General features: G+C 38.7%; 1 protein-coding gene across 7 annotated transcripts; it reads right to left on the bottom strand.

Moving 5' to 3' along the window:
• Positions 1-388: 388 nt before the first annotated feature.
• Positions 389-26064, bottom strand: FBXO15 (F-box protein 15). Of its 7 annotated transcripts, XM_040549559.1 has the most exons (11): positions 25887-25961; positions 23940-24075; positions 23348-23467; positions 21402-21506; positions 16845-17087; positions 16360-16569; positions 14282-14411; positions 11877-11959; positions 10805-10950; positions 4443-4567; positions 389-977 (listed from the first exon to the last, which is right to left on the bottom strand). In XM_040549559.1, exons 2-11 carry the CDS (start codon positions 23966-23968, stop codon positions 708-710), a joined length of 1461 nt encoding a protein of 486 aa, XP_040405493.1. In that variant the 5' UTR covers positions 23969-24075; positions 25887-25961; the 3' UTR covers positions 389-707. The 7 variants fall into 7 exon arrangements, with proteins under 7 accessions (XP_040405493.1, XP_040405490.1, XP_040405494.1 ...); XM_040549556.1 differs by lacking the exon at positions 23940-24075 and having other exon boundaries at positions 25887-26064; XM_040549560.1 differs by lacking the exon at positions 23940-24075 and having other exon boundaries at positions 16360-16455; positions 25887-26064.
• Between the last annotated feature and the right edge of the window lie 40 nt (positions 26065-26104).

The following is a 26104-nucleotide window of genomic DNA, read 5'->3' as shown; positions in this document are numbered from 1 at the left end:
CGGAGACAAAGTGTTAGGGACTGACCACAGCTGCCATTCCCCCCTCCCCTACACCACTCAGGGGGTGGAGGTGGAAGAGGGTGGATTGGGGGAAGGTGTCTGTAGTTTGCTTTTAGTTACTCCCTGCTCTAGGCTGCTAGTGATAGGGAATAAATTATATTAATCTCCCTATGTTGAGTCTGTTTTTCCCATGAGGGTAACTTATGAGTGATCTCCCTGACCTTATCTCAGCCCATGAGCTTTTTTTCATCATATTTTCTCACCCTGTTCTGATAAGGAAGGGGAGTGAGAGAGTGGTTGTGGCGGAGCTTAGGTAGCCATCAGTGTGAAACCACCACACAGACATAAACGTGAATGCTCTCACAAAAGCTTCTTCACAGTATGGCTCTCACAAGAAGAAATTTATTAACCATATTAAAATGTGCCAATAAAATAATTATTCCTAAAAATAATTTCGATATGCCCAGTACCAGGAACAGACTAACCATGTGATGTTCAACAGAGAAAAAAAGACAACATTAATTTATATCAACATCTCTCTTTAATCTCATCTATGCCAATTAAAAAAAATGCAATTGCACTTGTTACTGAAAAACTGAAAGATACAAAACTTGCAGGAACACTATTTAGTCATTCGCATCAAATCTTAAACATGAAAAAATTATTATTATTATTTTTAATGCAAGGAAATTAACACCCCAATTACATCAGTAGTTTGTTCCATACCAGTTATTAACCTTTTCAGTGCTTACGTAAAGCACCAGACTGACTATGAAATACTCTTTGGTTTCTTCCAGCCATACCAACTCAACACAGACTTTACCCTCTGAATCTGCATAGTCTGTGGTATAGACACAACCCACGTAGTCATAAAGGCTGGATGCCTTGGAAGACAGTTCCATGCAGACCGGGGCACTGAAACACCAGAAGGGCTTTCGAGTTTCATCCAAGAGAGTAACATCCATCATGTAACAGTCCTACAAACACAAACAGAGGAGATTACTTTCCTATGCCATGGCACAGTGAGTTCTGTCCCTGAGTTTAGGGAGAAATACTAAAGGTTCAACAGACAGCAAATTTTGGTATGAAGGCTAAAAATGCAAAATATAATTGATAGTGTTCTGCCTATTGCAAGTCAACAGATACTTAGAGGCTTCTTACAGAAATCAAAAGTGCATCCTACAGGCATTAAAAACTGTCTTGCCAAACAGAAAGTTGCACTGCCAGCCTAAATCAGACATTTTTTCTTGCAGATTTTTTAAGCCTTTAAAATCTGTGGTTCAAAATAATTACTTACCTCCCCATTCAAATAATGGTAGTCCTTTCAATATGAGAAACTTAGGTTTAAACTAAGGTACTAAACTTCTGTGAATGCAGCAATGTTTGCAAAAACATTCAAAGAGACAAGCCCTAAGGCAGCCAAAAAACCACAATTACTCCTATACGCCAGCTGTAAATGAAATGCCACTCTCTGAATGGCTGCAAGCATCAGCTCCCAGAAAGGTATTATTAATACATTGTCTTCTCCTCCAAATAATTCTTCCTGTTAAAAAATGTTGCAAATAAACATTCTCAACACTACACAACTACATCACTTTCAAAGGCTAAAATCAGGGTGGCAATTCTTGGCCACTTACAAAGTGAAGTTTTCACATATGTGCCTTAAAAGCATACAGGCTGTATATCACTGTTAATAGCAGTTATTACCTATTCTCACCTGTTCTGAATCAACAGTCAATCAGACGATATAATTACATTATATATATATGTATTACTCCTAGGAGCATAATTTGTTCCAAAAGCATAAACAAAGCAACATCACACATTCCATGCCAAGAAAGAAATGTGGAATGCTTTATTTCACAGTATTATATAGCTGTGTTTCTGTAGCTTTAACAATTATTTCACTACTACTGAAGTTTAATCAAACAATACCAAGCAGATGGCAAAACCTTAAAAAGTAGTGTGACCTATAAAGTTTTCCTAAGTTTATTATAGCCTATGCTGCAAATATACAATTCAAACCAAATCTGATGATCATTTAATAATTTATATGACCTATAAATATACTTGAAACAAAGTAGTCTTAAGTGAATTCTGTGGAAGAATATGTACTGTATAGGATCCATCGCCCTACTGAGATGGTGTTACCTGTGTTCTAGTCGCTGCCAGCAGGCAGAGTCCTTGTTCCTCACTGTGTAAAATTTGGTGGGTATCTTACACAGTGGGTCCATGTTTACAAGTGTTACTGAGTTCAAGAGGCTCAGAAGATACAGTGTCTTCTGGGGATATCCTTTAGCAATGGGACTGGGTAGGTCAGGTTGATGGTTGGACCTCATTATCTTGAAGATCTTTTCCCACTTAGAAGGTTCTATAATTCTATGGTTCTAAGAGCTACTATTTTTTGGTCTGATATCTTGCATTTCAAAGGCCAATTGTGAACAGTAAAGCAGGGTGGCCTTAAGCATTTGGTGAATCTTTTTTTCTCTACATATTCCAAACTCTTGGTACTTCAATTTCCATAAATTACCCAGAAGTGCCAGAAAAAAAAAGCTTCTTTTCCTGGAAGTACCAGAGAAAATTCAAATAAATTCAAAATAGTGTCATATTCTGTTCCTGTCACTGATTTTATTTGGCCTTCACATGTTTTAAGAGTTTTAGAGATTTATGTCAAAAGCTAAATTGAATTCTACCCACAGCTGTGTGTTGACATGAGCAAGCGCTCACCATAAAATGAGGGGTTTAACAAAGATTGATATGATTTATTTTTTTTCCTAAAAGCAAATATTCAGTAGAACTTATGCTGCAAACACACAGGACAGAGCTAAACTAGACTGCAGGCTTAGCTCTCTGTTTCCTCTGACAGTTAATTTCCCAGACTTTTATATGATACTTATTATGATTATTTCTGTGGAAGAAAAAAAAATCCTGCCTAGCAGCTGTAAATCACCTAATTTCCTGATATCTGCCCAGCAGAGCAACAAGAATTCCTATATCTCATCAAACACTTTTCAGGCAAATGAAGCACATTATATGCCAAGATCCCACTAAATTTAAGCATGTGTATAGGTCAAATAAACTTAATGGGATATAAAATAAAAATAGTTCAAGTGAAACTTTTTCAGAAGCCTAAGAAAGAAAAGCATCTATTCCGCATTATGGTTCTCACTGAACATTCATAGCCATTAAAGAAAGATGTCAAACAATTATTTTTAAAAGCGTTTTCTTGTTAGCTTGAATTCCTTCTACTTGCCAACATACAATAGTCTTATTAACATACACAGGGAAAGGATTTGTTGTTCTTTGAAAACAAACACCTACCACGAAACAGCCTGGTACAAACTGAGATGGAAAAAATGCAAGTGAACTAGCTTGTCAACAAGGAATGTGAGGAAAAAAATGCTACAAGTAATTAGAGAGGGAAAACTGAATGGAAACTAATTCAAGCTCAACAGCAAGCAGCTGATGCTCCCTACAGATACACGTAGGTTACTAAGTTTTAATGATAAATTTTATATTCCTTGTTGCACAGGACAGCTGGTTGACGCTGTAAACTATAAAACAAGTATGTTAATGCCTGTGAGCAAAATATTATCAGACAGTATTTCATTTCACCCTAATGCAGGATTAGAAGAAGGATAACTTTCTTAATTGTTTTACTCTTTTCAAGTAGATGCCAGAATCAACAAAATCTTGAACAAAAGTTGAACAAAATATTTTTTTTTCAGTAGTGCTTATATTACTTTTATTAGTATTTTTGGTACTTGTGAAATATCCATGCAGCTGAAGTACATTTAAAAATACGTGCCTTCACTATTGCAAAATCTACAGAACTACTCTTAATCTTTCTTAAAAATCATTCTTTTAGGAATTTTATAAAGGAGAACAAGTAAAAAACTCCTCTATAGTACCAACTTTTAACCCAGGCGACCCCATTTGTATGAGCCAAGAGCTAGGTTCTGACTGTGGGAATGTGGGCTGCAATCTCTGCCTGTGTCCACTGCCATTTTAATATTCTTCAACAGTTTCTAACTTTCATTGCACATACACACAACAACAGAACGGCACAGTATTTCCCTGGGGGTCACGATGTATCGCCTGCAAGGAAAAAAGAAAAGGCACAACTGCAGTACATTTTTTGTCCAGTGCCTCCAGGCAATGCTGGTCAAACACAACATTTTCAGCAAGTCGAAAGCACTGCAGTCATCATCACACATGCACAATGGATATCATGCAACAGATCCTCCAGAACAGAAATAATTGAACTATTTTTCTCAACATTCACATGATTTTTACAATACTTAAATTCCTTTTTATTTTTTTCTAGAAGACATAACCTTCCACAAATAAAAACATTTTAAAAAACAGCATATTCAGGATGCATAAACATCATTCTATTTTGAGATGAACATTTCCAGAAACAAAAAGTATTTCTGACTGACCTTTACATTGCCTTTAAAGGCATCTGTTTCCCAGGATAAGCCAACTGTCCCAATAAGAGGCACATGCTTCGTATTATCCTTTAAGCTTACAACTGTGAGCCTTAAATATCCATTTTCAATGTCACCTGAAAATAGTAACAATATATAATATTATACATCTGCAAATCAAACCCAGTCAAATACACTTTAAATATTCTCTCTCTGCAACTTTACTTGCCACCTGCTCACCTGTGAGGAACTCTGACATACACCAACAGCTAGCTATCCAGTACATTATGGAGAACTTAAGTCAAAATTCAGGGCTTTGATTTTGTGATCCACAGTAGAAGCAGCAGCTAAAATAATTTTGATTTGCGTATAAAAATCTGAAGGTCACCAAAGGACTTACACACGGATGCAAGGACTACATTCCGTATTTAATACTTCAGTCATATGCCACCAGTGCCTCCATTGCCACCTGCCCCCAAAAAGTTAAACTCAACATATAAAACATGAAGTAAATGCTGAAATACCTTCCTCCTGCTTCCTCCTGCCTCCCCCCCCCCCCCCCCCCCCCCCTTTATTTTTTAATTTCTCTGCTCTGTCTGGTTCTTCAAATAACCCTACAAAACAGGAAACAAGGACAACAATCAGTCCTTCCTGGAAAGCATATTGGGTCATTTACACTGACAAGCAGTAAACCCTGATTTGAATCTAGTTTTTAAATAATGATTTTTTTAAGCTTCCTTTCTCTTCTTTCACAGAATTATTAAAATCACTTTATTATTATTATTATCAAACATAACTATTTCTTTGCTATGTCCTCCTCTCCTCCCAGAGAGAGACTGACTTTTTCTTTTTTCTTCCTCCTGCTATTGGAAGAAAATTAAACAGGCAATCCAAAGGTCTACTTATAGTTTGGGGTATATCAAAACAAGCAAGATCTCTGATTACAAAAAATGCACCCCATCATGACAGAAGCAAGTTTCTTAGCAGAACTTCCCTTCAACAAACTTATTTGAACAACAGATACTAACTCTCTTCAAATAAAGATGGAAGGCACTAGGGACTTGAAAGGGGAAAAAAGGGGGGGGGGGGGGGGTCAGGGAACAGAACCAAAAAATAACTAATACTCGCATGAGGCAGGTAGAAGGGAAACAAGGCATTCCCACAAAGAAAAAAAAACAGCTTGTTACGATCTAGTAGCAGTCTCCAGATGATAACTGAAGGAACTGGTCTAAGATACAAGTAGCAAAAAAGCATAAAAGAGAGAAGTTGTTTGCCCATGGTTCTCCATCGATAAAGCCTAGTAGCAGCAAGAGGCTGAAGACAGAAGCAACATCAAAAAGGCAAAACGCCTTTGCCTGGTGGCTGCTGAAGGCAGACTGCTAGAGGCAAAGTGAGAGAAAAAGACTGAGCCCATAGTTTACCACAAAAGCCAGAAATTTCTCTGAATTGGTACTGTGGGACCAAGCAACACCCGTGAGATGCCTGACCACAGATCAATGCTGGAAAAGACATCACTCAAGTAGGGAGACCAAAGAATACTTACTGTGTGGGGAAAGCAGCTCAACACATGACAGGGACAGAAGCAGCAGATAGCTCAGTACTGACACTGTCTAGAACAGGAGTGTGAATACAGTCGAACCATCTTGACTATGACCAGAATATATTTGGTGTGGTTGAAGGAAAATCACGGAATTGTTGAGGTTAGAAGGGACCTCTGGAAGTCATCTTGTACGACCCCCCTGCTCAAGCAGCGCCACCTACAGCAGGTTGCCCAGAATCTTGTCCAGCCAGCTTTTGAATGCCTGCAGGTAGGGAGACTCCAAAACCTCTCTGGGCAACCTGTGCCTGTGCTCATTCACTGTAAAGCAGTGCTTTCTGATGTTAAGATGGAGCCTCCTGTAACACAGTTTGTGCCCATCACAGGGCACCATGGAAAAGAGCCTGGCCACATCCTCTTTGCACCCCTTGGGGTATTTATAAAGATCGATAGCATTCCCCTGGAGCCTTTTCTCCCACTGGCTGAACAGTCCCATCTCTCTCAGCCTTTCCCCATACTGGAGATGCTCCAGTCCCACCATTATCTTGGTCAGACATTCTCTAGTAGCTCCACGACTCTCTTGTACTGAGGAGCGCAGAACTGGCCACAGCACTCCAGGTGTGGCCTCACCAGCAGAAGGGGAGGAAAGAACAAGCAGAATTCACTTCCAGGATCCAGCTCGATGTGCAAAAAAGAGGTGTTAAGTATGGGTGATACCTACCCATATGGTTCAGTCCCAAACTTCAGTAAATCAAATCCAATGACAAGATTTCATTCAAGATGAATATTCAAGCTTTACAAAGAAAACATTAAGAGCCTGAACTTAAAGATGAGCTTTTACACAAGAGATTTTAAATGACATCAGGCAACAAGCATTTTTTTCCAAAGAGCTATTCAGTTATCTGCAATTCAGATTTGAATGGATGCAGCTATTCTTCTCACTTACTCAAAACAAATGAAAGTTTTAATGGAATAAGGACAGATTGAAAAAAAAAACAACTCATACTACTAATAAATTAATGAAGCTAAGCACAACACTGTTATTGCACAATATTAGTAACATGAACTACTGCATTGCTAGATGGACCACCTGGCTACGATGTACGTTGGAAATTGCCTGTTGCCAATATTTCTCAACTCCAAGCCAGAATGGAAAGAGGCAATGCGGAACAGCAATCTGACAGCTAATTACACATGGGTTAGTTAACCCCATCTTTGTAACTTTTTCTTTTTTAATATAAAAGCTAGTCCTCATATCCATAAGAAAGAAAACGTACTACTAGAAGTTAGCAAGAATCAAAGTGCTAATTACTTACATGTCCCCTTCGTCATCCCAGTCAGATAAGAAAGAAAATGAAATTAAAGGGCAAATCAAGCTATATTAAACATGGAGGAGGCAAATCGGACAGGGTTGCCTTCAACCTGATCTGTAATTTGTTTCATTGGTACCCTTATAATATTTACAGTTCAGAGTTTATGTGAGACAGGTAGAGCAGCAAATCAACAGCAAATTAACTTCAGTCAACACAGCTTAAAGGGAACAGGTACTTCCAAATAAAGGGAATACCAAATAGAGAACATACAACATGTAGTCAAACTTCAGGGGAAGAAATAATAACCCAATAGTTCACAGGGACTTATTTTTGCTAAAAGCCAAGCAAGGTTGATTTGCTAACCAAGCCTTGTTGTAAGTTATAATTTGATTGTTATTTTCACAGATAAGGCTGTGCTTAATGCTAATTCTGATGGCAACAACAAGCCTTACCATGCTGAAATGGTCATTTAACTTTCCAAATCAATCTTCAAGGTCAAGCAAAAACATTCCAAATACGTATTGGGATATTTTGCAAACCAATCTTACAAGTGCTCTAAACACACAAAAATCACCCCATTACGTTTTGAGGGCACAGCACAACTGACATCAAACAGGAATAACACTGAGAAGCCGAAGCTTAAAGTACCATACAGTACCAACAAAGCTATACTTAAACAGGTGAAGAACTAGGTAAATATATTGCAAGAATGTTTATTAAAAACCTAGATAGTATTCATGATTTCTGGATGAGTCATATGAAAAGCTTGTCACAGCTTCCTGAAAACAAGAAAAGTTTTCTAATACATTCAATTTGAAAGCTTTTAGCATATTCACCCTACAGTATCTGTCAACAAGACCATATTAGCAATTCAGTTTAAATGGAAGGAAGCATAAAATGCTAAAAAACAGCCAAAACAGGGTGCCAAAACAGCTAGCTACTGCAGTGCAAGTATTAAGAACAAAAAAAGTTCTGAAGTCATACACAGTCCATCTACTTGGTTCAATGAAGTGTGATATAACTTTTTTAATTTAATGCTCTGAATCTTGCAGAAAGAATTGAAAACAGAGCAGCGAGAATGAACACAGCAGTAATGGGCACTAACGAAAAGCAGACAAAAATAAAACTGAACTTGCACAAATAAATCAGTAGCTCTGTGGAATAACAAATGGGCTTTCCCTGGTAACCTAGCAGTGTCTATAGCTTCAAAATGTAAACAAATAAATAAGTAAAACCTCAGTATAATAACTCACAGTCGATCTGTCTTAGACTGTGAAAACTGCCATTGGCACATCACATTCATAATTTAAAATAAATGCGGATTGGGTAGAGAATTTTAAGAAATAGCAAGACTTCTCACTATGTCAGAAACCTCCACACTCCAGAGTCATCCGAGGGAATGAGACAAAGAGTGTCTGGAGCCTATAAACAAAGTGCAAACCATCAAATACAAGAAGATGGTTATTAATGTACAAGTATATGGAAGAAAAAAGACAACAGATGAGCTTGTTGCCTGCAGAATGGTGGCTTCAGCTGGCTGATGTCCTCTGAGAGCAGAATGCAGTGACTCCTTCACAGAGTTAGAGGACACAAAATCAAAACAGCCCAGAAAAAAACAGTGATCATAAAACAGATTCTCTAACTATCAAAGTGAGATGGCATCACAACCTTAGGTCCCGGACATTTGCTACAAAAACTTGCCTAAAGATCAGCTTAATCTTTAACAGAAATAATTCCTAAGTGGGGAAAAAAAAATGATACCAACAAAGCAGGTATCTCACATCTTGCTCTCTTGTGCAGCTATACTGCTAGGAGCCTAAAATTTTCAATTTTATAGAACAAAATGTAACATTCACCTCAAAAACACAAAGAAACAAACAAACAAAAAAATCCACCCACACCCCCTGGCCAGTTTACAGAAGAAATTATTTTTTTTCTGAGGGCATAAAGAGGACTTCTGTAATAACAACGTCTCAGGAGAGATTTCTGTTGCTACACGGCTAGAAATTCACTGAAGTTTTATCCTTATAAGTGTTCTCGTATTTCAAGCTTGGAGCTTCAGGGAATCTGAAAACATGCATGTTTCAAATTCAAAGGACTACAATGCTGCATACCAGCCTACGGTCCAAATGACAGTTCTATTTGTTACAGCACTGTGAAGCAGTCAAGCCTGGTAGCAGTGCCCTCTACTGTCCTCTTTAAAAACAGTATTTTCTGAAAACAGAAGGCTCGTAAGTACTGTTGTTAGAAGAATAGTGGGAAGCAATAATTAATTTACGGTGTTTCATTTTTTAAGATCTAAGCGTTGTGAAAAATATTTAAGCTTGAATAAGTAATTATTTTCTGTATTCTGTATCAGTACTTTCACTATTGGGGATAGGGAAAGGACCAGATTTGATGGGACCTGCTATTTAAAAAAAAATCACTGAAAAACTGAATCTTATGCAATAAACGAGTAAGATTTATGTTTTCTACAGTTTTGCCATTCATGTAGTTGTCATTGGGGCACTCAGTTGTTCAGCAGGTATATTATATCATTAAAGCTCAGCTTTAACAAGCTATGGTATTTACTTATGAGCACACATAAAGACTTTGCATTAATTGCCACCAAGCCAGCTTCGCAGAATTTGTTGGCATAGCTGTATCTGCATAAGCTACAGGATGAAGAAATAAACAGAAAGCCCTCTGTCATCACATGAAGTTCTACTGTGAATGTAAGACGCCAGCAGAAGAGATCTTTGCTGACAAAGCTTATTCAGGATTGTAACAGCTACCCCAGGAGGACTTTTATTCTTAGAGCAACACTTGTACCCTGGGACTCTGCTGATAGTAAGACAGCTGTAGCGTAGCTGCAGGCAGGGCTGTGTTAAAGTCAAGTCAAAGAAAGATCATCCATATTTTTGGCGAAACCCTAGTGAATTATTAAGTTGGGTTGTACATGAACAATAAGGATGGCTAATGGTGTCTTATTAAAACAAAGAGGAACTGAAAAATGTCAGAAAGGGCAACCTTAAACTTGAACTAAATAAAAGCTATAAATCTTAAAGTCCACGCAATCTCCTACAGACATATTTAAATATTCAACCTGTCAACGTACCTAAAGTATACTTGAGAAAAAGTCTACAAAAACATGTCCCCAGAATGTGTAGGGACAAATTCACTCTCCCTTACAGTAAATAAGTAGGTACGAACAGCTGCCCGCATGAAAAGCTGTGCTGCTGCATTATTACCTCACACTGAACCAAACGAAAATATCCTGACAATTTGCAGATGGTATAGCTCAGGCCTGACGTTATGTTAATGTAATACAGGACAGACTTCATACAGAGCAAGCTTACAACACCTCACCACACACCATGCAGATATAAAGAAATAACGAAACAACAACAACAAAAAAAAAACATAGCTTACTCTAAAAATCCATTTCAATTTCTTCCCTTAGAAGAGAGAAACCGAATCTGAGAGGGGAAGCATAGCAGCAGGGATCATTTTAAAAACAGACATTACTGTTCTGTCAGCTCTACCTTTTCTGCAAAAGAGGCTCTTGAATGTTCCACACAGGTAAGTACAGCTTCCACTGTGCATATCGAGATGTAGGTCGTAGTCATGCAGTCCATACTCTGGGTCAACATCATCCAGTATAGGTTTGTTAGGTGGAAGGACATATTGACTTTAAGTAAAAAACCACATGGAATTAAGAAACAGGGAATGACTTAAAAGAAAGAGATACAGTATGTAGCCTGCACTGAGAGGATCATTTTATGAGAGGTTATAGGAGGGGGGAAAAAACCATTACAAAATACAAATTTTCATCTTTGCTAATGCTTTTGAAAGTCAAACATCTCTAGTTCATCGTACTTCTTTAATAGTTTACTAATAAGCTCTCCAGTCTAGCCAAAGGCAGTAAATATGACAGTCAAATTTAAAAGGTAGATCTGTAAAACTCCAAAATATGGACTTGTTTACACAAATAAAAAAATGCATCATCCTAACTACAAATCTAAAAGCCAACTAACTAAAAGCTTCTCTAGAACATCAGTTATTCAATAAGTTTGTCTGTACCTAGCCTAATAAACTACTGCACACAAATGATCAGAAGAGCTCGAAGGCCAGAGGCAACTGAGCAACAAAACTCATCCTTTTTGTTACTGAGACTGCATTAAGTCTTACCTTCTGTGTGAAAAGAGTCATACTAAGTTATAGGAGGCGCATAAAACTACCACTAGCACATACAACTGAGCAGAAAGTTGAGGGGGTGGGATGAGCGGTAATTAAAACCCCCAAATCATTCTCTATGCTAAAAAAAAAAAAAAAAAACCCTCATATTTTCAAACCATTTATAGTGTGTAAACAGGTATTATACACTGGAAAACAAATAGCATAACAACGCCTAATAGCATAACAATGGCAACATTTTAGTATAAAAATACTTCTACATCTTTGTATACAGTTACCCTAACTTGTTAATATTGAACAAGAATGGTCAATTACTGCCTAAATACAAACCTCTTATCAGCAACCAATTCTCATTTTAAAACCCAAAGTTTTACTCAAAAGGTTATCTTTATTACCCACAGAGGACGAAAAAAAACTTACACAGTAGCAGAACCCAAAGTGCTTCTCTCAAGAAGTAGATGATAATGAAGACTTGCCATGACCAAAGCAATTTCATTTTTCCCCTGAAAAGTTAATTAAAGTAGATGTATTTTCATTCAGAAATACTCTTTTTCACAAGGTCTTTCTGAGCATTAAAATTCATAGATAAATGCTGCTTATTACTCTGCTAGTTATTGTAATAATGGCAGGATGATTTAACACGTGGGCAAATACTCCTATAACTGCAACTCTTTTCATGGGAGTACAGAATGTAGGTAAAAAATCACAGCATTTCTGCATTCTGGGGAACAGCAGGGAAACGCCGTGGCAAAAGTTATCAGCAAAAATCAATGAGTCTTACTTCTCCAGGTTCTACTTATCACCTCAAAAGGGATAACTGAAAATACGCAAACAGACCTTATTCCCAGCTGCTAAATACCTGAGCAGCAAACGTAAGGAACTATTTGTAAAGAGGGCTAACAGTGAGGAATACAGAGTTATTTAATAGAAATACTGAATTTCAAAGCAAAACCGTAGATGTCTTCACCAGATTATGTACTCCTGGGAAAAGGGTGAGACGTGCCTTCCATAGGCCTAAATGGTTCAAAGAAAACTTGAAAGCTCATTGTGAGAACTAAACAGAGCCAAAGGTATCTATTTACTTCAAGATCACAGAGCGCTATGATTTCAGCTCTTTTTTTTTTTTAAGAAAAAATACATTTTTAAGTGCTACATTTTTAAATCCACAGACCAATAGTAAATGTGTTCACTGTTGCCAGTCTATTAGACTCCTGAAAAGCAGGCAACTATTGTTTCCATCTCTCTGTGATATCCACGCACAAAATTTTTTTAGCTACTCCCATACTTTTGTAATGCAAAATTAATGCTATAAAAGATATGAAATAGGTTTATCAGTCACAGCGTCTCTCAGCCTTTCTCCATCCAAATAACAGAAAGCCCACATAACCTGTCCTTGGTTGTCAAAACTGCCAGCATCAACCATTTCTGTTATACTGCTAAGCTATGTGTAAAAACCAAGACGTCTGGCATTTATGATTATTACACCCATCTACAGTTAACTGCCTAATGTTACTCTGCCCACATGGAGAGTAAGAACAGCTGTGAAGAAAATTAAGCAGGAAAAATATACTAGAGTGAAACACTCGGTGGTTAACAATTTAGTGGAACTTTTGTCTGAACTATTTCCAGGTGCTGGAAGAGTTCTTTTTCCAAGCACCGGAAGAGGTAACACACTAACAAAACAATAGGGACAGCAACACAGGGACGCCAGTCTACTAAATAACATCTGAATATCCAAAGGAAACGGTTGTTCAGTTATTGGAGCCCTTCAGAGATTGAGACAGTCAACAATAGGCTTGCACAGGTCAGCCAGCCCCAAGATTTCTAGGAAATGGACACCTTTAAGTAAGGGTGAAACATATATTCCTTCTGTGGTTTTAAACAATCCCTCTGGTAACTGTGTACATTTGAGGTAGCAAGGGTTTCCAGTTGAAAATAAGAACAGTTTGGAGCAACTTTCACAGGCTCCCTGAGAGAAGTTCCTTGCCAGTGGCAAATAACATCATTAAACCTACCTCATTGCCATGGCTTGGGCAGCAAGGAAGGGCTGCCACCCCAGAATTCAACCCAAGAGCAGAAAGTTTGAGACGAACTTCCACAGAGCCTAACCGCACACGACTCCAGACACTTAGGGCCCAGTGTATCCAGTGCACAGATGCAGATTCCTTCAGAGCCGGATTCTGCTCTAGATGTTCTACACTGCTCTCTAAAGATGCCCATCTCTACATACAGCTTACAGACTGACCCCTGAACACAGACACTTCAGTTAGGCACTTACTACCAAGAACCGCATGTCCCCACAAGGGCACTATTTACAGCATTCCTTCTGCAGGCACAGGATATGATTACCTGGTGAGATAGACTGAAGGAAGCAACTAGCTTCCACGTTGCTTTGTGGGAATTTATCGCTTTGAGTAAAAGGGACAAGGCAAGCAATGACAACGGGGGGTAAGAAGCACCACCCTCCTCAAACTGTTCTATTCAGAATGTCGTTGGGATATCAAACTTTGACATGTGAAGACTGCAAAATAAATACAACTCATCACAGAAATAAAATCATTATAGTATCTAATATACTGATACATAACTGTTCTTTCACTTAGAAGATTTTTTGTTTGGAAAGTATGGATATGCCTGTGACAGCTCTTTAAAATACAAAAAAATCATCAATTTGCTGCCCCTACCTGTATTTTCCTGCTTTTAATTTAGACAAGATCTTTTAAATCCAAAGAGAAAAGAAAGATAAAAAAAAAAAAAAAGGGAGGGGGGAGGAACAAAAAAATATCAAGTCACAATAAAGTACAGAAATAAAAATGTTACTCTACCTTCCAAAGTCCTACTAAGAGTCCAGGATTCAGACTGAAGAGCTGGACAAGCTTATTGGCCCCAAGTGCGACATTACTTTCAGTCAGGTTAGAAAGATCATATTCAGCAATTAGGGAGCGTCGACGGGGTCTTTGAAAAGAACGTACAGCATATAGCAACAAGATTATGGCTCTTTATTTATGTAAAAGTTGAGTCAAATTTCATTTTTAATTCTGAAGTTCTGACCAACAGCACTTGAGGAAACGTATTTTCAAAGCATTCAGCATGCACAGCAATAAACTACTTCTAAACAAACACAACATACTGGCAGGATCTCAACAGCTAAGAGGAAGAGAAATAATGCCACCATAGGATTGCTTAATATACTACTTTAAACATATATATAAAAAAGAGTGGATAAACAGATATGCTTGCCTATTTTTTCAATATATCCACAGAATTTTTTATCGTTTGGTTATAATAGTATGCTGGTACCAGATGGAGTCATGAAATATTTCAAAGTATGAAGCAAGCTACTTAGAAGGCAAATTTAAGTCCCTCCACAGAAGCAAAATTCCAAGGAAAGATCAAACTGCTATATAATAAATCATAAGCTTCTAATAGAGGAAATTTTCCTTTGAGAAAATTATTTATAGATTTTTCATTGTAATTAAAGCAATTTTGCTCCTTAACAGCATTTTATTGAAGTTCTTATTGGCTAACGAGGCATAAAAAGAAAGAAAGCAGAGTCTGTGTCACCTACTCAGAATGGGGAAAAACTCTTTTTACAACTCTTCACAGACTTAAGCTCCTAATATATTCAAAATGGTTCCCAGATTTCCCAATAGTATCACAGCATTACCATGTACATCCTGTACAATTGCATACTGCTAGGAAGGCAGAAACAGACAGGAACTTCCTTACATCGGCTGGAACTGTAGGACTTGCAGCAGGGAAAGGACACTAACCCTTTCTGTCTTGAAGTCAATCAGGCTGGTGGCAAATACTTTCCCAAAATCTTTGCACGAGTTCCTTTGTCTTAACATTCTGAATACCATTCCAATAATATTTGGGAAATCATCATCTTCAAACAAGTACATTCTTCAGATAATTTGACTGGTAGACTTCTACCTTTCTCACCTTCTTACGCAACTACTTTGCTTCTTCCTGAGGAACCCTGGCTTTGTGTTTTTCTTTTGTTTTTCTTTTTTTTTTTTTTGCAGGTGATCAACAAAACTCTTTTCACAGATCTACTGCTAGGGATATGTTGTGTTTTTTTTTTTATTTATTTTGGTTTGTTGGGTGGTTGGTTTGGTTGCTTTTCTTCTGAAATCTACTGTGTTAGAAGCGTGTATCTGATACTGCATATACTAAAACCCCACATAAGACACAGACGTGGAAAATTCCTTTCCAGCAACCAAAAAGATACATACTTCAAATATACACTTTAAAATTAGTCATCTTTTCTCATGAAATAACACCAGAAAAATCTCATACACACTTAAGTTATAAAAATAACAGCCAAATCCTTCCTTTTCTATACTGAGCATTTCTAACACCTATCCCACATTGTGCTGTGGACTATTTTTCTTCATATGCACCTATTCCTATCTACACACATACACAACCAATCACTAAGTTCCCTAAAATTCACATACATACCTGTCAGATAGAAAAAATAAAATGTTAATACCATAGATTACATGACTGTAGCCATATAAATGCTGACAAACCAGTCTAATCTACATGTCCCATGTTAAATTCTCCTGGATTTACATGTTTGTTTCATTCTCAGTTGTATCTCTGCTTCAAATTTAGCTTTCCAAGGCAAGACCTGTCTACTATTTCATATGGCAGTAGCTTGTATTGGCAGTAGCTGCATTAACCTATGAATTAACATCTCAGAGTAGTGAATCATATCTATTTTTTGCTAAAAATCTGTACCAGTGGATGAGCAGGACATAGGCTTTGGAAGATTAGAGAGGTCTTCTAGCAAAGAATTAATTTGTTAAGTCAAAAAAAGTTTAGATAGCTCCTATAGACACTTTATCAACCAGTAACAACAACAACAACGACAAAATCCTCTGTAAAAACTCACCCATTCCTGCTAGGAGCTTTGCTTTGGTCAAGAAGCAATGGAGTCACTCCAAATAATTTTAGGGTTGACAGGATGTCTAAGCATGGCCAACTTGCACTATACCAAAATATAGTAACAGATGTGTCCTTAAATGACTGGTCTGCCTGCTCCATTACATGTTCTTTTCCATTTCTGTCCTTTAGAACAATCATCCAACTCAAGCCAGAGGCTCTGATATTCAGGAATAGAGAGGGAATGGGGGTGTTTAGAAAAAAATATTAATATTTTAAAAGATTCTCAAAATGACGATGCTTAAACTATGCTTCTAACAGTGTTTTTAAATTTCTTTTAACTGTTATTTAGGTCATTAGTCGCCTGTAGTTATATTTTCACCTCATGATGTGCAATTTTCAGCTCTATTTCCCATTCTCCCCAGCTTTACAAATGCATTAATATTGTGTACATTGTTCTTGAGTAAATGCCTTCTGTGACAAGGCATTGCTTACTTTATAGCTTTTTTGATTCTACTTGGAAGACCTGTATACGGATCTACAGGTTTAACAAGTTGCATTACTCTAGTTGTGACAGCAGCTATTTGTTTCAAGATGTATTCTTTCTTCCAGTATCCAGGCTTTCTATCCTGTATAGGAGCACAGCTCAAGGGAACAGTTTCTGTCTGCACAGACTTCATTTTCCAGATTGTCCGTTTTGGTGGAAAACAACCGGAATAGATTTTCAGCCAGATTCCACTGATAAACATAATACAAAGGAAAATAACATAAATGTCAAGAGTTACTTAATTATAAGGACAAACCATCAAATCAATTCAGCAATACAAGTACATCTTATACGCAGCTCTCAGGTACCACTAAGCATAATGTTGTCAGAAAAAAATGAAGTCCTAGTTTATCAGCAAACTGGGCTTAATCTAAATCTGAATTTATGGAGGACCAGAATGTGTAGCCTCGTAGGTACTAGTCAAGAAAATGCAAAGGCACAGTTTGTGCAGTTTTGCCTATGATGATCTTCAAACAGCTCATATCAGGTCAGCTCCCCTGGTGCAAACCTGAAAGCTCAGGAAACGAAAAATGCTAGATGTCAGCATGTCTCATGAGCTTATGAGGCCATCTCAAAGGACACAGACTCTCTGAACACATTTCTTCTTCTATCTTCTTCTAAACTATACATACCAAGTAAGATTCACTTGTGACTTTCTGTTCTACCAAAGGAAAAAAAAAAAAAAAGGAGGGGTAAGTTACCCAATTAATTCCTACAATATGCCAGCAAGGTTGATAACTATCACAATTACATACAAAGAAAATGTTTGGCTCGTGCTGTAGAAAGTAGGATCATTTTATCTTGGGAACTTCCCACTCTTTCGTGCTTCTCAATAGCACACCAGATCATGTGTTTTTCAAAAACTTTCCCTAAACTTACGCTGCTACTTCCTTCATAGACTCTCCCTTACACTCATTGAAGAAGATTTAAAAAAAAAAAAAGTAAAAGTACGGATTTGAAAGAAAGCTATCAACAGGAAAAAAACAAAAGGTAAGTCTTGTCTGTCTTCCTGAAAACGTAGAGTCCAGGATGAAGCTCAGAGACAACACAGACATACTGTGACTTGAATGAAAACTGATTAAGCTTAAGCAGCTGCTTTCGAAAATTCCATCCCAAAATAATGATGCATCCTCATCATACAAAATTAACTTGGGAGACAAGTGTTTTAATACCTCTTACTCAACAAAAGCAATCTGGACCCCTCACGTCTCTCACACAGACCCAGACAAAAGAGGGTGGAGGAGGGCAGTTAGAATCACTGATGTTTGACAGAGGTATCATTGTCATGCCAACCCCTTCTGCACTCTTTTGAAGAGTTCTGGATACAAAGATCAAAGAAACATCCAACAGGAACGACGGATTCATCTCTTTACTGTTAGAAAAAATGTGGGGTCACATTTCTCTCCTAACCCACAATGATCTCTAGGACAGCACAGAGATATTGAGTACAAGACATTAAAAGAATCCAAACAATAATGCTCAATTAACGTTTTCAAATTAGATTTCTATTTCTGAAGTCACACAGTCAACAAAACCGTGCTAAAGGAAACTAATAACAAAAGAAATCAAATTCTCAAGAGAAATCCTCTGCAATTTATCAGCAAGATTACCTTTACCAGTCCTCACTTATCCCCAGGCAAGCTTACGCTAATGTGCTTTGTAACGCATTTCTTCTCCCTCCTTACAGCATTAAAGCATTCAAGGACTAAATACATCCATCCCACTACCTCCTGTCCAGGAAAACCATTCTCATTTCATCAGCTACTGAGAATAAGCCCCCACATGCCCACAACCAGACTCTTTGTTACTGATGCAGAAGTACTCAAGGAATTTTGCAGAGACCTCTCGGCCTGCTGCTGCCATTTTGGGGGTCAAAGCTGTTTAAAAACACGCAGACCCATAAGCTTCTATGACTGGTAAAGGAGGGTTCACATTCAACACAAGCTGCTACCTTTCCCAGAAACCATAGGAGGGGGCAGAGGAAGGAGGAATCAGTATGGACAACAATCTCATAATAAAACAAAGATTGAAGATATTTCACTTCTAAGACCAGAAAAGATGAGACAACCCAATTATCAGATAATATTAAATAGTTCTGATAAAGGAAACAATTTTTTATCTAAACTCCAAAGAAACCAAGAATTGCTGGATGATGAAAACAGAGCAGAGATGTCCTTGACCATTGTCATCAGGGGAAGCTAAGCTGTGTATCAACCATTTGGTCTTATTCAGCCTAAAAAGTCCAGTAAGGTATCACCCTATAAGCCTTTGCTGTTAACTAGAAAGCACATCCCAAGACAGACATCCTCTCTTTAATGGGATATTCGTCATCTGGCTTCATGATGCTGAAAAGACAGGAGTTAGTAGTAGGTATTTCCTGCATTTTGAAGGTCCAGTTCTCTGGCAATGTAAGTTGAATGAAATCAGATTTGCGATCCATCAATTCCTGCCACCCTTCTCCTCACTAGTTATACATTGCTTCTTCCTTTCCCATAACAGAATTGTGCAAGCAGAAGATAAATCAGTTCAAAAAGCTCAAAAATCCAGTCAGGGAAGGGAGGGAGAGGAGAAGAAGAGGGCGACTTGGAATCACAAGTGTTCAGGGAGGTATCACTGCCCCTTCTATCCTCAACTTCTGAAGAATGCAGAGTACACAAATCAAAAAGGCATCCAGCAGGGAAGCAGGAATTTGCCTCTGACAGCAGAATACATGCCACTTTTGCCTCACGGTGTTAAGGTCAACAATATTCCTCTCAAGATCTCTTACTGGACACTCCTACAACAAGCCAACCCAATCTCTTCCTGCTAACTCAAGTGCCAGAACCAGACACGCACCACTGTCAGCCTTCTCTTGACCACAAGGGCAAAAAGGTCTGGGCAAGGCTAAAAGACCTTCTTCTGTGCTCTGACTCCTTGGTTCCTGTTGTACACGTGCCTTCTGCTGGTGATCAAAACCCTCAGGCTTTCAGACAGACCACCTATGTGAGCTTTCCACACTGCATGATGGGAAGACTGCAACACTACTACATGCTGGGAGGGGGGCGAGTGCAGGAAGAGGGGGGACAGAAATATTTCCCTGTTACACTGGTTACACTGTAGACATTAGTACCAAGTCTTAATTAAAGTGCAGACATTATTTGAAGAGCCCAAAGACAAAGCACAGCATTAGACATCACAGATGCACCATGCTGAAAGACCAACAGTCCTGTTGCATCAAGAGCCATTGAACCTGCCTGACTGTAAGTACATCCAGGACAGCAGAACTATCCTCAGAAAGACACTCTGTCTACAAACAAGACCAGATTTGTCACAGAGATGTGCAGGGACTTCAGTTAAAACTTCTGTTAACGCACCAAAAGATTCAGGGAGTCAAAAAGATCCACAGAAATCCAACAGGAAGAAGAGACCTGATCTTACAGAACCAGTCAGTCTCCTAGATAAGGGAAAGCATCTTCTTCTTGAATCACGTTTTTTCCCATATAATAATCTCTGTTGAGATTAAAAAATGGAAACGGACATTGCTGAGACGGAAACAGATTAATCAGTTCCCCTTGAACAGCCACAAAGATTTTACCTTACCTTACTACCCTGAAGTTGAAAAAGCATATTAAGATATATAATTTGCATCAACTATACAATTTTTACCTATATGCATGTGCTGACAGCCTCAAAAAAAAAAAATCTGGTTTATGGCCTTCCCTTGAAATTCATCAGTTCTAAAGGTGACAACGTTAACTGACTCACTGTTAAAATTTTAGCAAATAAGTGAGATACAGTTGCAGTAACTTACTATTTAGGAAGAGATTTTCTCATTTAACCAACACGAATGCAGCAGAATCCTTGGAAAAAACGATACCCAGGAATGCTAGTTACTTCATACAAACCAAGCTCTGTCTTCTTGATCGTTTCACAAAGCAATGGCGATACTGGCTCTTTTTAAGCTCTGTATAAACAATCACCTAGAAGAAGGTTGTCAATATTTACTTTTGCCCTTTTTGTTTTCATTTAGAAGTCACCAAAATCTGACAGAGAGGGCAACAGATAAAACCCACTAATCCATCACTTGACTAAGTCAAATCCTCTGGAAAAAAAAAAAATGATAAAGAGCTGAAGAAGTTGGACTTCAGAAGTTATGAAAGCTGTAATTCTACAAAGCTACTGGCTACACACCACTAAGGGCTGCCTGAATCAATGACCCAGCACAGGTGCACATGAATACAAACAGAAATATATGCAAATTTTATAACAACATAAATGCTAATAGCAACATTTCAAAGCACTGTATTTAGTTTTCGCCTCATAACTCCCATTAAAGCTAATAGGGCTTGCACAGCTAGAATTCCATGCAACACACTGTACTGTGAGCTACGCAGTACATTTTCAGCAGAGTAATTGCCAGTAGGTACATGCACCAGTGCTCTGGCATCGGCGAAACTAAATTAGAAAGACTCGTAACTCAGGTAAACTCAGCTGCTGTGCAAGAAAGACTAACACGCTTTCCTTACTTGTCATTGGCCAGATGATAGAAGCGCTTGTTCACGCAAGCGACACACAGCAGGGATACAGCATCCAGATAGGAAAATATCTTCATCAGCATTTCTGATGGCATGCTGGAAAACGAGAAATGCTATTAGACTTGCCTGCAAATTCCAGAAATGACAATGGCAAAGAATTTTAACCCCGAAACTGAGCAAAAAGAAAAAGAGATAAAAACTACCAGTTTGAGTCCCAAGATGAAATCTCAACCTCAAGAGTTAATTCACAATGTTTGGGTTCTAATTTGTCTCTCTGATCTAAAACATGTGCTTGAAACGATTCATCACAACCTATTCAAGTGGCACAGGACATTCCCTGAAAAGGTATAGGTCTGCATTTTCATTAAACTTCAACCCAGCCTGACAAGAAAGTACCTCACTCAACTCCAGCCTCTCGCTGCTTGTACCATGATTTCACCACGCAGTCCATCAGCATTTCCCAGAACTGCGGATACTCACTCACCTCCTGACTGTGCTGTCAGCTCTCAGGATGCATCAGCACAGAAATGTCCCAGTCAAACAGTGGGATCATGCTACACCTCATCAAAATCTTCAAGCCACGTGTGCTCAGAGGTCTCACACAGCTTTAATTTACGTCAACAGAAAGATGTGAACTTCAAAGTAAGAGTTGTGTGACACCTTAAAAACATTAATGCTTCTGTGTGTCTCCCAGGCTGCCTGATGAACTGCAGGTGCCAGCCGCAAAATCCCACTTGTGATGTTTCTTTGCAGCCGAAGTAGAAGTGCAACAGAGCCTTCAGATAAGACACCATATTTTTTTTGTATTAACTGACAAACCCTTCCAGTAGTACCTGGTAACAGCACAGAGTTTAAAAAAGAATAAAAGTATTTTATACTCTACCTTTTTTAGAGCACAGTAAAATGATCAAATCAAAATCACCACTGAAAATACAAACCGCTGTGAAAGTCAATGCCTCAGCCATGCCTCTTTTTTCCAACTGTATCATTTAAAACATTTGCTGATTTATAATACTTTATTCCCGAACTATATAGATTTCAAGCACAGAATAATAATAATGTCAATACTCCAGGGTTTGTATTAAAACTCAGAAATTTAGTTGCACTAACAGAGAGGCAAGCATGCCAAAATTTGCGTAGTTATTTACGTGAAAGGATTCAAACAGTGTAAGCCCAAAGCAGTTACTGCATTTATTCCACAGAAAATTTAGCAATGATCCCTTTAAAAGCTACAAATTGGATAAAATAATATACTTGATCTCGAATTCTCAGCAGTAGTTTTCACACCCACATTATTTTTCCTTTGAAGGAAACTTTTTTCTCATCTTTCACACAAACCTAACAACATAAGGGATGGAACTGGCTATACAATGGGAAACAGAAAAATGACTAACACAGAAAGCTACAAATGTGTAAAACAAAGGAATTAATCTTCCCTATAAAATACTCTTAGGTGCTTTTTGTAGAAATGTAAAAGATCTTCAAAAAGAAAACAACTCACAACTATTTTAAAAAGTGCCCTTTCAATGTCAAATAGGGAGAGAAACATTCCCTCTGCAGCATGTTTGCAGCAGCCTCTTTCCTCCCCCTTATCTCACTCCACCATTCTAAGACTACCTATAAAAACCAAGAAGCATCAAGAGAAACATCAGGAGTTTAATTCCAAACTGGCTTTTCTGTACATAATACAATACGAATTTTTATTTTAAGGATCATCACATCCCATGACTTGCAGAGGAGTTGCTGAAGGCTTCATATGACTTGGGTCCTGAGGTCAACTCAGGATCCCAAAGTAGGTCAGGAAAGCAAATTTCCTTTTCAACTCGGAACATCTGACATGGAAATGTCCAATGCATGAACTTAATAACTGTACACAGTGAAAAAATTGCTTATACTCTGCGAGGGCTCTTATACTCTAACATTGAAGACATACTCACCTCTCAATGCACATATTAGGTTTGGGTTTTATGGGAGGTCTCCGATACAGACTTTTAATTTCTGCATTTACAGTTTCAGAACATTCCCCAGGCCTGGCAGCAAAGCTCCTCGATGTATTTCTGGAAAGTAAAAACTGTTAGGAGTCACATCATTATAAAATGAAGAAACATGCATATCATGCACATCTAGACACCACATCTCAGCTGAGACAGGATTGAGGGAACACATCACATGGTAACTCATTATTATCGGTTCACAACTTTGAACAGTTATCACCTAAAATATCAGGTAAAATACCTAAAATACGTGACATCGGGAAGATGTCAGATTTAAACTCACAGGTCTCTCTCCTGTGATTAATCTCTCACAGCAGTCAGAAGGGAATGACGCTGCACCACCAGGTCAGTTTGAATCCGGTAGAGATCTATTACACAGCTGCACCATTGCGGGCACCATAATCAAGATCCAGATAGACGCCCGCAATAAATCAGACTCCCTGTATTAATCTTCTGTTTTGCAACATTACTCCAGAGGCATTTTTGAGCCATCCAACTTTGCTAAGCTATTAGAAGATACCAAATAGAGCAATACCTTGATAGGTATCTCTCAAAAACTGCCATGGCTCAAAAAGAATTCCGTTGACTGTACAACAGAATCTCATTTGAAACGAGGCTCTATTCTCGCTTCAGACGTTCCCCAGCTAAAATACTAGCAGCTCGACAGGTAACTGTTAGTTCAACAGGAAAAATGGGTATCAAAGCTTTTATTGCTCATTTACACAATAATTTGGATACAAATTACTTTAAATAAAAAGTAACGTTGCATACTCCTAACAAAAAGTCTTAGAATCCAGCAGGCTATACGTTTTCCCAGTTTTCTGATAGAAAGAACCATATTATTTCTCGAACTATATAAAGAACTTCGAAGTTGTAATCACAAACACCATCTTCAAACCACACGCATATATTCAGATGGAGTTTCCATCTTCATCAAATCCTTACACTTAATACCCACTGATACCCCGTGATTCCACACAGCAGGCCCAACTCCCCATGTACTCTGTTAGTGCTCCATGGTTTGTAACGCCAGCTGGCTTTCTAACATCTGGTCAACCCTGCCATGGCTATCAGCAACCAACTAATGTCGGAGAAAAAAAATCTAATTTTGAAGCAAATGGGCACCACGTACATTTAATACATACTGTTCTTGATTTAGAATCAGTTTATGCTCAATGAAAAAAAAATCTAAAAAAAAAAAAAGAACAACTGTATCCTATGTTGTTGACTGTGCCATAAAAAAAAATCCCTAAAGTTTTTCTGGGAGCTGTTATAAACGTAACACAAAGACATACACATTTCAGTTTGGATGCCAAAATGTAATAGACTAACAAAATTAACAGCAACAAAAAAAGTAACCATATGTCAAATACACCCTGAAGGTCAAGCAAATGTTTTACTGATGGGTATTATTAACAAGCACATTTAGAAAATGAGATGAAGAACCAACCTGAATGAGTCCATAACAAACGGCATTTTTCAAAAGCCGTTAAAGGGATTTAGAAAAAAGTCCGGTTCAACAGCAGCAGAACTACCTCTATACCAACAAAGATGCTCTAGCTTGGAGGCACAACAACCTCAATTGCTATTTCATTACCTTTCAATTTGTAGGACTCAGTTTTGTACCACTATTTTGACTTTCATACCCTGCGGTACTTGCAATGTGAACATGTTTTTGTGGTTGCTGCTGTTGTTGTTTTGGGTTGGGGTTTTTTTGCATGCTGGTCATGGAACAAAACTATTTCAAAGAATGTCTAGGAAGCTGTAATTAGTGACAAAACCTGTCTGCTTCTCCAGATGTAGTAGTATACCTGTGGGTAAATACAAATGACAGCAATGTTTTGACATTACTTTATTCCTCTGCTACCAATTCCAAAGTCTTTTTAAAAGGTGGGTATAACCTATTTTGGTTACAGGTTAAAAAAACTGGGGAAGAATGAAACAGCTATTACAATGAAGATTATAGAAAAGGGTTGGTAGAAAAATCTCCTTTCTCGATTTTGCTTCTGAACTTGGTGCTTTGAATTTTTGAAAGCTGAGCCTGCACTGGAAGGATTAAGGAATCACACCTTCCCCAAAGAAGCCGTCCTGTTTGTTACAAAGGCCTGACTACCTTGGACATATAGCCCTTTTCTTGGCAGACTTGTGCAAATTACACTACTCCTCTCAGCTCAAGCACCTAGCCCAGGTTTAAGCCGCACTCCTGAGGGCAGCAACCGCAGAAAACTGCATGTTAAACCTTGGTTGTCTGCTACACCCGGGAAGGCCTGTGCAGCGCATCTCGGGGTGCATCGCACCCACTGAGCCATCCCAAAAACCCTCTTCGTGGCCGGGCAGGGCAGAGCACCCAGGCCATGAGGGAAGAGGCCAGAGCTTGCTGGTGAGCTCAGAGCTGGAAACGGGAGCCGTGAGGCTGGCGATGGGGAGCAATGGCAGGAAAGGGAGAACACCCCTCAGGACGGGCAGGGACACCACTTATTACCTGAGCCCTGCGGCGGCGGCAAAAGGGGCAAACAACCTCGGCGGAACGAGCCCGGCGGCACCAAGAGGAGCCGCCGCCACCGCCGCCGCCATGCCGCGTCCCCGCTGCCGCTGCGCCCTGCCGTGGACGGCCGCCATGCCCGGCTCGGCCACCTGAGGGCGGCCGTAGGGGCGGCGCTGGGCATGGCGGTCGCTGTAGTTGCTTTCCCCGGCGCCACG

The sequence above is a fragment of the Cygnus olor genome, chromosome 2, assembly GCF_009769625.2.
Source record: "Cygnus olor isolate bCygOlo1 chromosome 2, bCygOlo1.pri.v2, whole genome shotgun sequence".
Lineage (NCBI taxonomy): Eukaryota > Metazoa > Chordata > Aves > Anseriformes > Anatidae > Cygnus > Cygnus olor.
The sequence above is the reverse complement of the archived record's forward strand: the minus strand, read 5'-3'. Positions and strand labels throughout refer to the sequence as shown.

Excerpts from the sequence above, each read along its gene's own strand:
- FBXO15 (XM_040549556.1), bottom strand. The coding sequence starts at position 26,023 with ATGGCGGCCGTCCACGGCAGGGCGCAGCGGCAGCGGGGACGCGGCATG. Across the intron at positions 16,570-16,844 it reads AGAATCAAAAAAGCTATAAA|AGCCTCTGGCTTGAGTTGGA; the intron begins GTAAGCAATGCC and ends CCTGAATATCAG. Across the intron at positions 4,568-10,804 it reads GAGCCTCTTTTGCAGAAAAG|GTGACATTGAAAATGGATAT; the intron begins GTAGAGCTGACA and ends TACTATTTTCAG.